Here is a 19,798-nt window from a genome sequence, read left to right on the forward strand (position 1 = left end):
CCAAATCATCGCTGATTTGTAACTACTGCTCAGAATCTAAGGTGTTTTTGCCCCAAACCTAAAACTTTAAATAATCAATGTTTACAAACTGGAAGCTTTCTTAGAAATAATTTATTCCTCTCATTTTTACAAATGCAGAAACTGAGAACTGAAAAAGGAAATGGATTAGAAATTCTTTAGATATAAAAATCTTAAATTTAAATGCCACCTTCAACTTAGTTTCAAACTATCATCTTTCCTCTTTGTCTCTGTCTCCAGCCTTTTGATTCTCATTTGCACATTCTTTCATATATCAAGAATTTTATAAGTATCTGTTTTTTTTTAAAGATATCTCATGTTAGGCCAGTTTTAAAGCTGCAAAGCAAATTATGCTTCAAACATATACACTTAAACATGATTTTTATAAATTCATAGTGATGCCACTGTCTGAAGGTCCATTGCAACCTAGTAGTTAAAAGACTCTAGAATGCCTTTGTTGTTAGCTCAGTATGTAGTTAACCCGAGACAAATTCTCTTATGGTCTCCACTACCACCAATTCCATCCACTCACATACACATTCCATTTTTTGACATCTCCCATGTGCCTTTGCACTGATAACATCATATTATATACATATAATAAATAATATATGTAATAAAAACTATAAATATATGTGTATATATTATATATATGTGTATATATATATGTACATATACATATATACACATATATATAATATTATTTTACACATATATTTATAGTTTTTATTGATTTCAGAGAGGAAGGAACAGGGAGGGAGAAATAGAAGCATCAATGATGAGAGAGAATCATTGATCAGCTGCCTCCTGCATGCCCCCTAATGAGGATTGAGCCCACAACCTGGACATGTGCCTTGAACGGGAATCAAAATGTGACCTGCTGGTTCATAGGTGGACACTTCAACTATTGATCCACACTGGACGGGCATAATCCTACCTAATAAAAGAGTAATATGCAAATTGACCCTAATTCCGCTACACCCACAAGCCATGTCCACAAGCCACGCCCACCAGCCAATCAGGAGCAAATATGCAAATAAACCTAACCAAGATGGCTACAGGAACAGAGAACAGGAGGGAGGCTTGGGTTTCCCTGGTAACAAAGGAAGTCAAGCTTTCCACCTGCCGTTGCAGGCCTTAGCTGATACTCAAGGCTACAAAGTTTCAATTATAGAAGGTAAACAAATCCAAACAGAAATGGCGGCAGCCACTGAGCTGGAAAATGCAGAAGGCTTGGGTTTCCCCTGGAAATGGAGGAAGCAAAGCTTCTGCAACCCTGGCTGGCCTAGGACTCCACTCCAGGCTAAAAAGTTTCAATTATAGAAGGTAAATAAATTCCAGATACCAGGGCCCTTGCTTGGGTGGCCAGGGGGCGTGGCCAGCCTGCAAACCACCACAGGCCCTTCACCCGGGCTGCCGCACACCCCAAAGGAACCCCAACCCTGATCCGAGATATTCTTCAGGGCAAAGCAGCTGTCCCCCACCCACGCACCAGGCCTCTATCCTATCTAATAAAAGAATAATATGCAGTTTGACCACCACTCCAACACACAAGATGGCTGCCTCCATGTGGTCAAAGATCCTGCCCCCATGTGGACACAAGATGGCCAGCAGGGGAGGGCAGTTTGGAGGGACCAGGCCTGCAAGGGAGGGCAGTTGGGGGCAATCAAGACTGCAGGGGAGGGCAGTTAGGGGTGTCCAGGCCAACAGAGGAGGGAAGTTGGGGTGACTGGGCCTGCAGGGAAGGGCAGTTGTGTGGGACCCAGGCCTGCAGGGGAGGGCAGTTAGGGGTGACCAGGCCTAAAGGGGAGGGCAGCTAGGGGCAAACACGCTGGCAGGGGAGCAGTTAGGCATCAATCAGGCTGGCAGGGGAATGGTTAGGGGTGATCAGGCCAGCAGGCAGAAGCGGTTAGGGGCAATCAGGAAGGCAGGCAGGCAAGCAGTTGGGAGCCAGCAGTCCTGGATTGTGAGAGGGATGTCCGACTGCCCGTTTAGTCCCAATCCCACCAGGATCAGGCCTAAATGGGCAGTCAGACATCCCTCGAGGTGTCCCAGATTGGAGAGGGTGCAGGCTGGCCTGAGGGACACCCCCTTTCTCTCCCCCCATGCACAAATTTCATGCATCAGGCCTCTAGTCTATATGTATAATAGAGAAATATGCTAATTAATCAGAACGCCGTAACGGGTCAACTGGACAGGAGGAGGTTGCATGTGCAACATCAGGGGTGGGGCAGCAGGGGCCTCCGTGCACCTGTGCTGGGGGAGAGCCTGATCAGCAGTGGCCATGGTTGCTTCAAGGACCAGAGAGGGAGGCAGGGCCAGACCGGCAGTGGCCACAGCTCCTGTGGGGCCCAGGGAGCGAGGCAGGGCCCAACCAACGACTCAAGGGTGGGTGGCACCCCTCAGTCTCAAATCATGAGCTGGCCTCCTAGTATATATATATTTAATTGAGGTGATCAGAAAGAATAGAGAATCACAAAATGAGGCGTTTCAGGAGTCATTTCTTTTTATGATTTCATTAGGGTAAGAGCACTGTTTCTGAATGTCCCAGTAATTTAATTTTAGTATGTGAGAAAATTTGAGTATGTACTACTTTAATTTTAATATGAAGTCTAGAGAGTTAACTGTAATTAAATTGACTATCTTAACCTCATTTCCATATAATTTGAAAAAGAAGTGAGGATTTTTAAGGATGTAGATTCTAAATATTCATTTCAAAGTTAATGCAAAATTTTATAAGATTGGGTAAAACTTGGAGTGTAATCATTTGCTTAAAATGATATAATATGTCCAAGCCATATGAAGATGATTTGTATGAATATCTCACTTATTACTAAAAATAAAATCAGCACATAAATGATTTAGTCTATAGATAATTAAGTGATATAGTGTACATTGGTTCTAAATGATTGTTCTATAGTTGATTTATTTTATTTTCTTATTCTTTTTATTTTGTTTCACCAAAGAGCTTTATATGATATTGTGACATTTTTCACATTCAGATTATATTTAACCTAAGATTCATAATTTATATAAGAGCAGCTGACAAATCTAATTATGGAGATATTAGGTAATTGGCAAGGAAAAGAAATCTCTAGCTATGATATGGGGTGGGTCCAGATGAGGAGAGGTGCCGCAGGAGGTTGGCCGCCCAGCCCTGCCCCCTATTGGGGTGGGGGGTGCGATCATGGGCTGGCCCGCCAGGGAGAGGTGCTGCAGAACTATTGTGGTGGGGCAGGCTGATCAGGGATGGGGCTGGCCAGGGGGAAGGGAGGGGCTGTTTGGCCAGCGGCCAGGTCTTGATCAGGGTGGGAGAGTATGATCAAGGGCAGGCCAGCAGGTGGGAGGGACCACGAGGTTGACAAGCTGGCCCCACCCCCTGATCAGCTGGTTGGCTGGCCATAGTGGGCATCATAGTGACAGGTCGTTATGGCTGTTATGGTTGCTGGCTTTTTATATATATAGCCTAGTAGCCTGGTGCACGAAATTTGTGCACTGGAGGGGTGTCCCTCAGCCCAGCCTGCACCCTCTTCAATCTGGGACCCCTCGGGGGATTTCTGACTGCCCGTTTAGGCCCAATCTCACAGGGATTGGGCCTAAACCCACAGTCAGACATCCCTCTCACAATCTGGGACTGCTGGCTCCCAACCTCTTGCCTGCCTGCCAGCCTGATCACCCCCTAACCACTCCCCTGTCAGCCTCATAGATGCCTAACTGCTCCCCTGCCAGCCCAATTGCCCCCAACTGCCCTCTCCTGCTGGCCTGGTTGCTCCTAACTGCTCTCCTCTGCAAGCCTGGTCACCCCCAACTGCCTTCCCCTTCAGGTCTGGTCACCCCCAACTGCCTTCCCTCAAAGGCCTGATCACTCCCAACTGCCCTCCCCTGCAGGCCTGGTCACCCCTAACTGCCCTCCCCTGCAGGCCCGATTGCTCCCAACTGCCCTCCCTTTCAATCCTGGTCCCTCCCAACTGCCCTCTCCTGCAGGCCTGGTTGCCCACAACTGCCCTCCCCTGCCAGCCATCTTGTGCTGGCCATCTTGTGTCCACATGGGGGTGGCCATCTTTGACCACATGGGGTGGCCCTCTTGTGTGTTGGAGTGATGGTCAATTTGCATATTACCTCTTTGTTATATAGGATGGGACCACTGTCATATATGAGATGTCATTGACCAAAATGTAGTTATGCAACACATAACTGTAGTTTATTTCATGATTATGAGAGAAGGTCTGGGAGGGTAAAATTTAAACTACTTTATGTTAATTTTTAAAAAATGTATCTTTACTGTTGAAAGTATTCCAGATGTCCCCCTCTTTTTCCCCATTGACCCACTCCACTCTGTTCCCACCCCCTTCTCAGGCCTTCACCACATTATTGTCTGTGTCCATTGGTTACACATATATGCATATAAATTCTTTGGTTAATGTCTCCCCATCCACCCACCCCCACCTTCCTTCTGAGATACATCAGTCTGTTCCATGCTTCCATGTCTCTGGATCTATTTTATTTGTCAGTTTATTTTATTAGATTCAACATATAAGTGAGATCATGTGATACTTGTCTTTCTCTGACTGGCTTATTTCACTTAGCATAATACTTTCCAGGTCCCTTCATGCTGTCTCAAAGGTAGGAGATCCCTCTTTTTACACTTGCATTGTATAAATATACCACATTTTTTTTGTCTACCCATCTACTGATGGGCACTTGCACTGTTGCCAGATCTTAACTATTGAAAATAAAGCTGCTATGAACATAGGGGTATATATATTTTTCTGATTGGTGTTTGGGGATTCTTAGGATATATTCCTAGAAATAGGATTACTCGGTCAAATGGCAGTTCCCTTTTTAATTTGTTGAGGAAAATCCATATTGTTTACCATATTGGCTGTACCAGTCAGCATTCCCACTAGCAATATATTAGGGTTCCCTTTTCTCCACATCCTTGCCATTGATTTGTTGATGGTAGCCATTGTGGCAGGTAAGAGGTGATACCGAATTGCCCATTTAATTTGGATCTCTCTGGTCATTAGTACTTAGAGCATTTTTTTAAGTCTCTTTTCCATTGAAAATAGAAATAGAGGAAAATACAAAGAAATGGAAGATTATACTGTGTTCATGGATTGGGATAATTAACTTCATTATAATATCCATACTACCCAAAGCAATCCCTATTAAAATACCAATGGCATATTTCACAGATCTAGAACAAATACTCCAAAAATTTATATGGAACCAAGAAAGACCCTGAATACCCACAGCAATCTTGAGAAAGAAGAACAAAGTTGGAGGGATCAGAATACCAGATACCAAATTATACTACAAAGCAATCATAGTCAAAATAGCCTGGTAACGGCACAAGAACAAGAATATAGATCAATGAAATAGAACAGAGAACCTAGAAATCAACCCAAGCCATTACATTAAAATAATATTTGACAAAGGAGGTAAGCGCATATAGTGGAGTAAAGACAGTCTTTTCAATGAATGTTGTCTAGAAAATTGGACAGGTATATGCAAAAAAGTGAAACTAGATCACCAACTTATACCATACACAAGAATAAACTCAAAATGTATAAAAGATTTCAATGTAAGCTGTAAAATCATAAAAATCGTGGAATAAACCACAGGCACAAAAATCTCATCCATCTCTTGTAGCAATATGCCAATACATCTCTTTGGGCAAGGTTAACAAAGGACAAAATGGGACTACATCAAAATAAAAAACTACTGCATGGCAAAAGAAACCATAAACAAATGAAAAGAGATCCCACTGCATGGGAGAGCATATTTGCCATTGATATATCAGATTAGGAGTCAATTTACAAAATATATAAGAAACTCATACAACTTAACAAAAGGAAAACAAACAATCAAATTTAAAAATGGTCAAAGGACCTAAATAGACACTTTATTTTCATATAACTCACCAATTTGGAATAATCTGTAAGCAAAACTTGGCAAATGCCCCTTCCTTTCATTCCATTTTCATTCTGATACGGAAGTGTGACATTTCCACCAAGAGGAACTACACTTGGTGCTGCAATCTCCTACTACAATCTTCATTTTCCTTCTTTAGAATTTATTGACAAATCATATGAAATGATTTCTGCTCTGTGTTATTTAACCTACTCAAACTTCATTAAATTTATTATTTTTGTTGGCAGTATTACAGATGTCCCCTATTTCCTCCCCTTTGCCCTTCTCCCCCAAACCGCACCCTGATATTTAAAATTTTCTAGGAGTAAAGTTTCATATATATTTCAATAACACTGAATTTACTGGAGAAATGCATGCTATGGAATTAGAAAACCAGATTACTAGTCTTTACAATCAAATGTAATGTCTTTTGGCAAGTAAATAAAGTTCAATTAAGTTAGTCATAATTTTGCAGCTCTTTTTCAGATGCCTGCTCCCCTTTTTTACACCTATTGTACTTGATTTCTTTCTGTTATCTACCACTATCTCTGTGCAGTAGATTTTGAAACAAGACAACAGATCTAAAAATACACTTCAAGTAAACTTTACTGCACACCAATTTGACATCAAGTATTCTGAAGTTTCTAGATGTCTTAGCCCTGTAAGTCACTTCCTATCATCATCTTCATTGCATGTTCTCCCCTACTTCCTGCACTAAGCACCAAAAGATTATATATATATACCTCCTATATAATAAAAGCTTAATATGCAAATCAACTGAACGGCGGAATGACCAGTGGAATGACTGGTCATATCTGGTCACTATGATGCACACTGATCACCAGGGGGCAGACACTCAATCCAGGAGCTTCCCCCAGCCTGCAGGCCCCAGGCCAGCCAAGGCAGGTGCCAGCAGGGCCCCCCGCAATTGCCCTGCTAGTTGCCTCGCAGAGGGAGGCGACTGGCAGAGGCAGCAGGGGGCAGGGTTGGCTGGTGAACGAGATGGTGCTGCCTCCCAATCAACCCGCCAGTTGCCTCCCACAGAGGGAGGTGATGGGTGGTGGTGGCAGGTTGCAGGGCTGGCGAGAGGGCAGTACCAGGTAGGCCAAGGCAGATGCCAGTGCCCTCCTCCCCCCCGATTGCCCTGCCAATCACCCCAGAGATTGGAGATTGGCCCTAATCACTGCCCAGGCCTAGGAACCCTACCCATGCATGAATTTTGTGCATTGGGCCTCTAATATATATATATAGATAGATAGATAGATGATAGAGAGATAGATGATAGATAGATAGATAGATAGAGATAGATAGAGATATATAGATAGATATAGATATAGATATAGATATAGATATAGATATAGATATAGATATAGATATAGATATAGATGTAACCCACCATTCTCCAGAGCATTATCTCAATTCATTGAGGTTCTGCTTCCTGGCAATTGTCAAGAGTATGGCTCAAATAAACTCACAAAAATTCTTTACAGGTTTGAATGTTTTTATTTTAACACTACTTCCAAGATGAGTGGTCACAAATAAAGATGGTTTATGATCATCCTATCTAAAATACCTCCCTGATTCTGTCCCCTTGCTGTGCTTTATTATTGTTATCATGTAACTTATCACAACTGACACTATATAATTGTTAATGTAAAAAAAAACACACAAAACAAACAAACAAACAAAACAACATTTAAGCCTGTAAAGAATTTTTGTGAGTTTATTTGAGCCAAACTGTCGACAATTGTTGGGAAGAAATATCTCAATAGATTGGGATAGTGCCCCAGAGAATGGTGGTTTCTCATCTATTTTTATACATTGCAATCAAAGGAAGGGATGTAGGTGGGTTATATGAAATCCACTGGTGATAGTTTAGAGAGGCAGGAGAAAGCAAAATGGGGAAACCCTGGAATTGGATAAAAAGTAAAATGATAGATACATATTTAGGTGGGTGCAGGAGCAATTAACATGATAACAATGAAGGAATTTGTGGTATCTGTCCAGGCACCCAGGCACATTAGGTTGTGCCCCAAGGAGTCTGGAAAAAGGGAAGTTACAAGCTACCCAGACATTTCAAGAATATGTTGTTATAGAGAGAAAATCATTGATCAGCTGCCTCCTGAATGCCTCCTACAAAAGAGTGAGCCTGAATTCCCAGCATGTGGCCTGATCGGGAATTGAACTGTGACCTTCCCTCAGTCAGTATTTACTATTATTTCACCACCTTAACTTTTTCTTACTCTTTCCCCTACCCCTTCCACTCTGGTAAACACCATATGTTTTCTGTGTACAAGTTTCTTGTTTTGATCATTTGTCACTTTCTTTTTTATATCCTTAATATGATCCTGATTCATAGGTCAATGCTCAAACACTGAACCACATTGGCCTGTCAAAGCATTAGGTATTGAGAAATCTAGTTCAGTTTGATTATTCCATGCCATCTTTAAACATTTCCCTACTATGAAAGTCAGTGTTAGCATACCTCTTTATGATAAACTAGAGGCCCTATGCACAAAAATTCATGCTAGAGTAGAGCTACCTTCCCCTGGTTGCCAGCACTGGCTTCCCTCTGGCACCCAGGACTCCGGCTGGCTTCCATCTGGCCTCAGCTTCATCAGGAAGGACGTCCAGAATGATGTCCAGAAGATGCCTGGTCTAATTATCATAATACCCTTTTATTATTATTAATAATTATCTCTTTCTGCTATTGAGAATATTTCCTTGAAAATCCCTTTGTGGGATTTCTGAATTATAATTCATTGCAAGAAAGAGGGGTATATATTAAAGAATTTACTGTTAATTCAAGTACTAACAATAGTGGAGTGGAAAAATATTTTTTATTTAGGATAAATAGGATGGCAGAAGTCCCACTGAGACTAGTAAAAATTAAACTTTATCTGAGTGCAGTCAAATCAGATGAGACAAAAAAGTGCAGTTTGTCTGACTTGCCATGGTCCATCAACATACTCATGCTACACAGCAAGGACCAGGAAATTCAGGCCCCACCACACTTGTTCTTCAGAAAATATCAAATGGTTCAGCTGGCCCAGCTCTTTATACACAGTTTTTAGATACATTTAATTGAGAAACAATTAAAATATTCCCTCATATTTTTATGGCATTTTAATGAGGTACACATTACTAGAAAGCAGTATGATGAAAGTGGGCTTCAGGGGTAGAAGTGGGAGTAGGGAATTATAAAAAGAGAAACATTCTTTAAAGGGGTATTAAAAATCAAAACTGTGCTTACTTCACTATTTTGCCAGAGACAATTCAATATATTCATTCTTTCATTTATTCATTTTGTAACAATTATTCAAAAAGTATTTCTTGAACACTTGTGTTTTTTGTTGTTGTTCTGTTTATTTTATTTTTTGTAGGGCACAGGGAAAGATGCAAAGAAACACAATTCCTACACTCAAGGACTGTAAATTTAAAGGGTAAAATTGATATGTTCACAATTAACTCTAATAACAAGGGGAAATAATAATAAATTGTGTGGTTTGTTTATAAATAAAAGGACTGTATTGGACCGTATAATTTCTAAGGTACTTGTTAAGTCTAAACTTTAGCTTGATAATTCTAAATCTATACTAATAATAGAGAAATTTGGTTTTTTTTGTTTGTTTGTTTTTGTTTTTTAATTGTCCAGGACTCCGTCACAGTAATAGTAACTACCAAACAGCAGGATAGCAGGCTATGTGGGACGACAAGGCTGGCAGCAGGGTTAGTGAGAGACAACCAAATGACTGAACAGGAGGCTGCGTGGAGCAACCAGGCCAGCAGGGGGGTTAATGAGGGAGGACCAAACAACTGAACAGCAGGCTGCGTGGGGTAACCAAACCAGCAGGGGGACAGTTGGGGGTGACCAGGCTGACGGTGGGGCAGTGGGTGTGACCAGGCTGGCAGGGGGGCAGTAAGGGGCAATCAGGCTGGTAGGGGGAGGGAGTTAGGGGTGATCAGGCAGGCAGACCAGTGAGTAGTTAGGAGCCAGTGGTCCCAGATTGTGAGAGGGATTGGGCCTAAACCAGCAGTCGGACATCCCCTGAGTGGTCCCGGATTGGAGAGGGTGCAGGCTGGGCTGAGGGGAACCCTCATGCATGAATTTCATGCACCAGGCCTCTAGTATTAAAAAAGAGAACAACATGTTATAAAAGCACAGAAAATAAAGATAGCAAAATTAATCACATGGATAGAGATTCAAGAATCTCATGGCAAAGGTACTATTTAATCTAGACTTTCAGAGAGAATTCGTTTTCAGGTAGAGAAATAGCAGGGGCAAAAGCTTTGAGGCAGGAAAGCATTTTACTTTCTTTGGAAAGCAAAATTTATGTAATTATCAGTCATAAATTAACAATAATAACTGAGCTTTCAAATATTCTTTATTTTGGTTTAACAGACAGTACCTTTTTAGATGTGCTGACTTTAATTTACATCTTCTCAATTCTGCCATTTATACTTCATTTTGAATACTCTAGAATTGTATTTATTGTTTCCATAGCACTGTTTTATACTTGGTATACTTACATATTTTATTCCATTTACATTCCAAAAAAGCCCTCCTGGTCTTCAGCCTAAATGCTGAATTGTATGGGCATTATTTAAATTATTCTGCCAAGTGAACAATAATATGAAAATTCTAAATTGTCTGAAAAATACCTCTTGGAGATATGATGTTCTAACTAAATGTTTTACTTTTGAAAACATTTTGAGAATTTAATCAGATTGAGATCCTTATATATAACTTTTACTGAGTGTTTATGTTACATGTACAAGTTACTTAAGGGTAAGTGGCTTGGGGCGATTTTAAGGAAAAAATAAGATTTGACTGGGAATTGGAGACACTGCTGGAGGTTGCAGAGGTGAAGGGAATAAGGAACTACAGAGGATTAAAAAAAAAAAAAAAGCTAGTGGTACCAGTGTGAGGAAGGTAAGGCTGGAGAGGAAAGCTGGGCCAAAGTGTAAGGGGATTTTAATTTTAATACAAAAGAGTTTCTCTATTCTGAGAAGCAATGGAGAACCACTAAAATATTTCCTTCCTTCTTTTATTCTTTCCTCCTCTCTCTCTCTCTCTCTCTCCCTCCCCTGTCTCTCTCTTCTCTCTCTTCTCTCCCTCATCCTTTATTTTTTTCTTTACTACAAGAAAAAAAAATTTTTGTGGTATTATTTTTTTATAGGCCCATATACTCATTTTGTACAGGATAAAACTAGGGCTCTAAGAGGAGTCCTCACTGCCTGAGTTTGTCCTTAATATTCATTGTTTGGAAAAATTCATTTTTCAGCAGTATTTTACTCTAAAATTTCTAGGTTGCCCAGTTCTGAATAGGAGTGACAATCTGCATTGTGACTAGAAAGTGACAGTTTTTTAGCATACAGCATGGAACTTAGCCAAAGACTTTTTTCTTTTATAATGAATAAGGTCCTGGTTTCTACTAGAAACATTACCACATAATGTATCAGTTTTATGTTAAGTGTTCTGAAGTTTCTATAGTATTTCTATTCAATGTGCTGGGGCCCCTTGTCACAGTGTCTTTTTTTAAAATATGACCATATGGCATTTAAAGAGGTGACATGATGATTTATGAAACCTCCTTCATGAAACCTTCTTCATAAAACAGGCCCAAAAAACAAAAACATATAAACCAAAAACATTTACTTCTGTGAAATTTTCTGTTACAATTCAGTAATAAATAGGTGCGCAGTCAGTGAGTATTCAAAGAACAGCTTTGAATTAATGTCTAATTTATAAGATCAATCAATTACTGTCATAGAAATTAAGTCTTGGAACACACCCTCAGGCTAACCTTAACATGATCACAGCTACTTCCACATGGTCACCATGTAGGCAGAATGTCCTAACCTAGAAAAGAAGGCAGCAGGCTCTGTGGTGGTAAAGGGAGCAAACAGGTGTTGAAGAGGGCACTCATCAAGATGTGAGGGGGCAAAACATGTTTTCTGTTGAGAACTGAAGACAGATTAATATTAAAAGGACACTGGATGATGCAGCTCCTGTGTTAATTGTTACCCAGAGTAAATCATCACAATGTGATATTGGATCTGCCTGAAGACCAGCCTGCAGATTCTAATGACCATCCCTCACACCTGTTCATTTCTTGTCACCAGTCAGACTCTGGGTAACTGTGTGTGTGTGTGTGTGTGTGTGTGTGTGTGTGTGTGTGTGTGTGTGTGTGTGTTTGCCACACTATGTGTATCAATCATGGTGAACCAAATGTTAATAAAAATAAAACAGAAAAAAACCTTTCACACAGATTATAAACTTCAGTGGTCTGAAATTCTGATGGGATAAATAACTAACATCAAAACCTATATAAAGATAAGATTTTTCTGGAAATAAAAACTGGTTATGAAAAGAGAAAACACTATAGAATTTGCAAAGGCATTTATTATTTTTTTTGTGGTAAGGGTTTTTTGGAGGAAAAATAGAAGTTTAATCATCAGCAACAGTGGGGTATGAGGAAACACTAAACCCAGGAGGTAGCAGATTGTAGTAGAAAGAGCTGAACAAACATGAGATTCCAGTCTCCCTTTCCTGCTAACTGACTGAACGTTGAGTAAGGCACTTTACTATGCAGCCAGAGAGGGAGTTGAACCAAACTATTGAAATTCCTTCCATATCTGACATTTTACGATTCCATGAGGTCCCATTCTTTTTCTGATCATTTTCAAAAGAACAAATCCTCCAAACAAACCTATTTTGAAAATGTTCTTTAGGGGCCCAATAGGAAGAGACAAATATATTTGTAACAATAATCTTGTCATTTATAAAGCCAAAGCATCTGCTTTCAGCTTTTCTAAAAGAAACTACACACTGGTACCAGGCCAGCAGGGCTCAGTGTTAAGCATCAACCTATGAACCAGGAGGTCACAGTCCGATTCCCAGTCAGGGCACATGCCCAGGTTTCGGGCTAGATCTCCAGTGTAAGGCATGCAGGAGGCAGCTGATCAATGATTACCTTATAATTGATGTTTCTATCTCTCTCTCCCTCTCCATTTCTCTCCGAAATCAATAAAAATATATTTAAAAAACAGAAAGTACACAATAGGAAAACTGAAAATTCCTCATTGCTAAACAAACATACTCTTTACATTTAGGGCCATACAATGGAGGTTTAGCTCTGCTGACTATTGCCATAAAGGAAAGAGCAGCATATATAAAAAGAAATGTAGGGCCCAGGTTTGCCACTCAACATCACAGTCTCTATTCAGAGAGAACATCCATCAAGCATGTCACCAAAGCAAATGCAGAGGCCTGTAGTTCTGAAAGAGAGCTCCTCATCATGACTGCCAAAGCTGCTTAAAATGCAAATGGAGGCTGGGAATGAGGCCTGGAATCCTGTTATAGCCCTCAGTGATTTAAATGAGGCTTGTGTACACAAGAAGAAAGCCTACTTTATGCACTCCCCAGACAGGCAGTGTGTCTGGGGGGAAGCAAGTTTGGAAAGAAAAGGGGGGCACAAGATGGTTCCTCCTTAAAGTATGTTTATAGAAAGAAGGAGGAAAAAGGTGGAAAGTTGGATTTCATTATGCCTTGAGGCCAACATTTTTTCACCCAGAGACATGACTAATTTTCTAATGAATGTCAGTAAATAATCAAGATTTGCTAGCCTGGGTGTTGGGGAAGGATAGGAAAGTGTGTCTAATGGTAAATATCAAGGGCGGGACAAAAGTAAGTTTATAGTTGTGAGTATGCAAAACAGTTTATTTTGGTATTATAATTTATTAATTATTTTATTATTTTCCATATGATCAAGTGTAAATCTACTTTCCCCCCACCCTGTATATAGAGGAGAAAAGACACTAACTTTCTAGTAAAAGTATCATTTCCTAAATGAGTTACAAATAAAGCAGTTTCATTTTTATGTTAGGCATGGAGGCTTCAAGGTCAAAAGGAAAACAAGGGTGTTATGGTTTAATGAGAGAAAACTTAAAGAAGTGAAAAGTTTCTTAGTTCCTTGGCCCTTCTTTTAAATGACCGATAGTCTATCAGGAGGTTTTAGTCAATTCTTTACATTTTTTAACAGATCAATTTAATAACTGGAATCTAGTATAATAGCATCAAGGCAGGTTTATTGGTAACCCTGCTGAGATCTTGTTCTTCATTTCTTCTATCCTTTACATCCCATAATTTGGGCCCTTATCTCATTCCCCTATTCCTGTAAATACTCTGTTTTTTCATATTTGGGGGTATTGACTTTACACATGGAAAGTGCAACATATAAATCTCAGAGGCCAAGACTTGTTATTCAATACTCCAGTTGATATGCAGATTGAAGAAAAATATAACTTACATAAGTAGCTAGTCCTCTTGGATTACTCCCAAGCTTCTATGATGCTGACCTCTTTTTCCTATTTCAGTCCTCTGACATTTTTCTTACATGTTCTAGCTTCCATTGTCTACTTTGGAATCTTCCTAAATCCACTGTCCTGCTCTAGCAAGTTTGTCCATCCAAAATAAGATTCTGAAAATACTATAAGGTACTTTTCCTCCAATTAATAGGTAAGGTATCACAAGAGTAACCTATCATTCATCCATAATCTTGTTACTAGTAGAATACTGGCCTGGGCAAACTCATAGAATTCATAATAAAAGGATAGTACCTGCTTTTGTTAGAAACCCTAAAATCTGGGCTCTCAGTATTTACCTGGGCTCTTGCTAGCATATTTCAGCTATTCACTTCCAAATTTAAATTTATCAGCTTGTACAAATGTCTTATTTTAATACTAGAGGCCCGGTGCACAAAATTCGTGCATGGAGGGGGGTTGTCCCTCAGCCCAGCCTGTACCCTCTCCAATATGGGACCCCTTGAAGGATGTCTGACTGCCCGGTGGGATCGGGCCTAAACGGGCAGTTGGACATCCCTCTCACAATCCAGGACTGCTGGCTCCCAACTGCTTGCCTGCCTGCCTTCCTGATTGCCCCTAACCACTTCTGCCTGCCAGCCTGATCTCCCCCTAACCACTCTGCTGCCAGCCTGTTTGCCCCCAACTTCCCTCCTCTGCCGGTCTGGTCACCCCTAACTGCCCTCTCCTGCAGGGTTGATCACCTCCAACTGCCCTCCCTTGCAGGCCTGGTCCTTCTCAACTGCCCTCCCTTGCAGATCGGGTGCCTCCCAACTGCCCTCTCCTGCTGGCCATTTTGTGGCGGCCTTCTTGTGTCCACATGGGGGCAGGATCTTTGACCACATGTGGGCAGCTATAATGTGTGTTGCAGTGATGATCAATCTGCATATTACTCTTTTATTAGATAGGATAGAGGCCTGGTACAGGGGTGGGGGCCAGCTTGTTTGCCCTGAAGGGTGTCCCTGATCAGGGTGGGGTTCCCGTGGGGTGTGGGGTGGCCTGAGCGAGGGGCCTGTGGTGGTTTGCAGGCCGGCCATGCCCCCTGGCAACCTAAGCGGAGGCTCTGGTATCTGGAATTTATTTTCCTTCCACAATTGAAACTTTGTAGCTTGGAGTGGAGCCAAGCCTGGGGCTCCCTCCAAGGCCGGCAGCCATTTGTGTTGGGGTTATAATTGAAACTTTGCTGCCTTAAGCAGTTGGGCCCAGCCAGGGTGTGCGGAAAGCTTTGCTTCCCCTGTTGCTGGCGGCAACCCTGGCCTGCTCTCTCAAGCTCCGTTCTGCCGCCATTTGTTTGAATTTGTTTACCTTCTATAATTGAAACTTTGTAGCTTGAGTGGAGGCTTAGGCTGCAGCCATCTTGGTTTGGATTAATTTGCATACTCGCTCTGATTGGATGGTGGGCGTGGCTTGTGGGCGTGGCTTGTGGGTGTGTCGGAGGTATTGTCAATTTGCATATTTGTCTATTATTAGATAGGATTAATGTAGTTAAATATTCACTCACAAAGACTGTCTTAGCCTTGATACCATCCAATTTTGGTAAAATTGATATTATGCCATGCTGGATGATTTGTCTTACAAAAAGCATTGTGAATCCTTGGGGGATTTGGTTCCCATTGGATTCCTTGTCAATTAACTTGTTTTATTATTTTACTCCTCTTAAAGGTGGAAATTTCACATTAAGTTATATAATTTGAGCCAGTTAGCAAACTTATGTTTTCTGGATTATGAAATTGAACAAATAGAATCTCTTATCAATGCTACCTATAGGTCAGTGATGGTGAACATATGACACGCGTGTCAGCACTGACACGCATAGCCATTTCTGATGACACGCGGCCGCTGAGGCGGCCGCATGCCAAGGATGAAACATTTGCTGCTCCTGAGGATGAAACATTTGCGAAATAATGTTTTTTCCTCAAAGTGACACACTACCCGAGTTATGCTCAGTTTTTTGGCGAAGTTTGACACACCAAGCTCAAAAAGTTGCCCATCACTGCTATAGGTAGTTGAAGTGGTGCCACTCTTAGAAATGAAATTGATACCTCCTGAATTTAAAGCCAAATAGAGCTTTTTGTGGTTTTACTTGTAGTTGTTAATAATACACTGACTCTTCATTCAAGGAAAAAACAAAACAAAACCAAGGAAAACTTTATCAAAATTTCACATTGTTAAAGGTTTTTATAAAATACTTTAAGAAACAACGTTTTAAAAATGACTGCTGATGAATCCAAAGTTGAGATTTCATTTGGCTAAAATTGTTGAAAATCCAAAACAAAATTATTTGGAGATTTTAAAAAATCCTCACCCAAGAATATGTTTTATTTTGTTAATGTATTTTTATTGATTTCAGAGAGAAAGGGAGAGGGAGAGAGAGATAGAAACATAAAGGATGAGAGAGAATCATTGTTCGGCTGCCTCCTGCACACACCCCACTGGGGATTGAGGCTGCAACCCAGGCATGTGACCTTGACCAGAATCGAACCAGGGACCCCTCATTTCTCAGGCCAATACTCTAACCACTGAGCCAAACCAACTAGGGCCAAGGATATGTTTTAGAGAGAGGGAGTCAGAGAGAGAGAGAGAGAGACATCAATGTGAGAGAGAAACATTGATCAGTTGCTTCCTGTACATGCTTCAAACAGGGATTGAACCTGCAACCTTTTTGTGTATAGGGCAGCCCTCCAATCAACTGAACCCTCAGCTAGGGTTTATTTGGAGATTTTCTTCTAAGCCCAACACAACTGTATTTCCTCAATCTTGCACCTGAGCCTGTATTTTTTTTTTTTTTTTTGTAGCTGTATTTGTAGGCAGAAAATTCCAAAGACCAATGAATTGAAGAACCAAGCATTTTAGGTCAATTAAAATTGGCATTATTACAATGAGAGTGGCTTATGTAAAAAAAAAAAAAGGAAAGATCTAAAGCTGATGTCTAAAAGAAGGATTTCTGAATAGTTTATCTGCTTTGAAAAGCCCCAAAGTTGCAATAATATACTGATAAAACTGCAAAGGATTGCACTGATGATAATGTATAGACATTTCTTTCTTGAAAGAACTATGTAAGTATTATTGGTTTTTGTATATATTCCCCTTCTTCATAGTTACAGGAAACCCAATTTTGTTTATCCTACAAAACCTGGTTTCCTCTCAGACCAGAGTAAATTTTTAATAGCCTAAGCCCGTGGTCGGCAAAATGCGGCTCGTGAGCCACATGTGGCTCTTTGGCCCCTTGAGTATGGCTCATCCACAAAATACCACAACCTGGATGAATCTATTTTGAAGAAGTGGCGTTAGAAGAAGTTTAAGTTTAAAAAATTTGGCTCTCGCTCTCAGGCCGACATCTTGGCAAGGCAGAAGCGCGTCCCTGCTCTCCCAGTCCCGCAATGCCGCCCAAGGACGACAAGAAGAAGAAAGATGCTGGAAAGTCGGCCAAGAAAGACAAAGACCCCGTGAACAAGTCGGGGGGCAAGGCCAAAAAGAAGAAGTGGCCCAAAGGCAAAGTTCTGGACAAGCTCAATAACCTGGTCTTGTTTGACAAAGCCACGTATGACAAGCTCTGTAAGGAAGTTCCCAACTACAAACTGATCACCCCAGCTGTGGTCTCCGAGAGGCTGAAGATTCGCGGCTCCAGCTGCTGGAGATGCATGAACAAGAGATCTCACCAGCTGTACATTTTGAAAAATAAACCTTTATTAAATCAGTAAAAAAAAAATTTGGTTCTCAAAAGAAATTTCAATCGTTGTACTGTTGATATTTGGCTCTGTTGACTAATGAGTTTGCCGACCACTGGCCTAAGCCAATCATGGAAATTCCATTCATTTTCATTGTCAATAATTGATTTAGGAGTGAGTAGATGAAGTCTGGCTAAATGAGACATCAGGAATAGTCTGCTGAGAAACCTCTGGGAAATATTCAGTTTGTGCTTATAGCCTTTACTCTACAATGCCTCAAAGATTGGACAGAAATAAGGAGCACTGATCGCATCCTTCTTCCAAGATATGATTGGTTTTATTCTTGATAAATCCAGCAATACTGAAGCTGTCTCTTTTATTTAAACCAAAAAAAAAAATTGTCTTCACTACTGATGCTCTATGCACAGCTATGCTGTAATGAAAAGTGTTCTCATGCTCCTATGTGAAATTTCTCTTAGAAACTTTATTCATGGTCTGCTTTAGAAATTTGCATGGTATTGGTTTACATAAAATCCCTTTGTGAGGTGAAGGCCTCAAACGGCAAAAACTAGAGTTCATATTTTTCAGACTGCTAGTGATGATATGTATGATATTTGATACCGATGGTAAGAGGCAGGGGACATCTGTTATACCTGGTGTGGTGGATAGAAAACTAAGCTTAGAGTTAAGAGACCTATGTTCCAACCCAAGCTCTGACACATCTTGGTTGTGCAACCATGAGCAAAAACTAGAGTTCAGGGGGGAAGAAAAATGGTGGCAGAATAGACAGGCGGGTCTCAAGACTTGTCCTGGAGCAGAAAGAAAGAACAGCTGAGGGTCACACGGGGAGTATTTGTTGGAGAGTTAAGGGACAGCTATACTCCAGGAGAAGGTGGGGGACTGCTCGACAGGGTTCCCCTGACCGGGCAGCCCCCACTGCTGCTGGGTCCCCTCCCAGAGCTACGGGCTTGGACGCAGAGACCACGCCATTGTGAAGGGGAAAATGGATGTTATAGGAAGCTTGAAAATCTACAACTGTGGCAACCACCGAAAAGCTGTGAGCCCTAGAACACCAGTCCCCAATTGGCACAAACACGCGGATTCAGAGGAGCTCTACACTCCACCATGGAAAGGTCAGATTTCGCCTGGGATAAGGTGAGGTCTCTGCTCCCAGTGGGAGAGAGAAACACACGCACTGCGGGAGCTGGAGGACCTGGGGAAGTCAGAGCCTAGAAAAGTCCATGGCTGTTGGGGCTGGAGTGATCCATGAATGTGGAAAGGTGTCCTCAGAGCTGCTAACAGAAGGGACCTCTAAAAAGCAACCCATTTTGATCTGACGCAAAAGGACAGCCTATAAATTTTAAAAGTGTGCCAGCTGCTTAGACCCAAGGGGGAAAGAGGAACTGTGCTGACTTGCCTGCAGCCCCATTGTTCGAACACTTGGGCTTTTTTCTCTTCAAATCTTTGCTTCTGATTACTAAGCCCAATACATAGTATCACCCAGTTGGGGACACCCTGGGAGACTGCAGGGGAAAGTTGTTTTTCTGGAACCTGGGGATCGGAGTGGGGAGTGACCATCGGAGAGCCAGCTATGGGGCAGCCGATTCCCACAAACCTGTATTGAATGCCACAGGGAAGCAGGATCTAAGCACAGATAGAGCGAAGCCATATAGACCCAGAGTTCAATCCAGAAACACTGCCACCCAGGGGCTGAATCACAAATTGACTCTTGAGTAATCAAAAATAAAGGAATACAGGAAATTAAGACACCGCCTACTTAAAAATCAGGACTGGCTTACAACACTGAGGAGCAGTGGAACGCAGGGATCTGCAAT

At 41.3% G+C, this 19,798-nt stretch overlaps 1 protein-coding gene across 1 annotated transcript; it reads left to right on the forward strand.

Moving 5' to 3' along the window:
• Positions 1-17,633: 17,633 nt before the first annotated feature.
• Positions 17,634-18,270, forward strand: LOC129148905 (40S ribosomal protein S25-like). The gene is made up of 2 exons (XM_054715380.1): positions 17,634-17,959; positions 18,246-18,270. Exons 1-2 carry the CDS (start codon positions 17,676-17,678, stop codon positions 18,268-18,270), a joined length of 309 nt encoding a protein of 102 aa, XP_054571355.1. The 5' UTR covers positions 17,634-17,675.
• Positions 18,271-19,798: the final 1,528 nt, after the last annotated feature.

This window comes from Eptesicus fuscus, chromosome 1 (genome assembly GCF_027574615.1).
Source record: "Eptesicus fuscus isolate TK198812 chromosome 1, DD_ASM_mEF_20220401, whole genome shotgun sequence".
In the NCBI taxonomy this organism is placed as follows: Eukaryota; Metazoa; Chordata; class Mammalia; order Chiroptera; family Vespertilionidae; genus Eptesicus; species Eptesicus fuscus.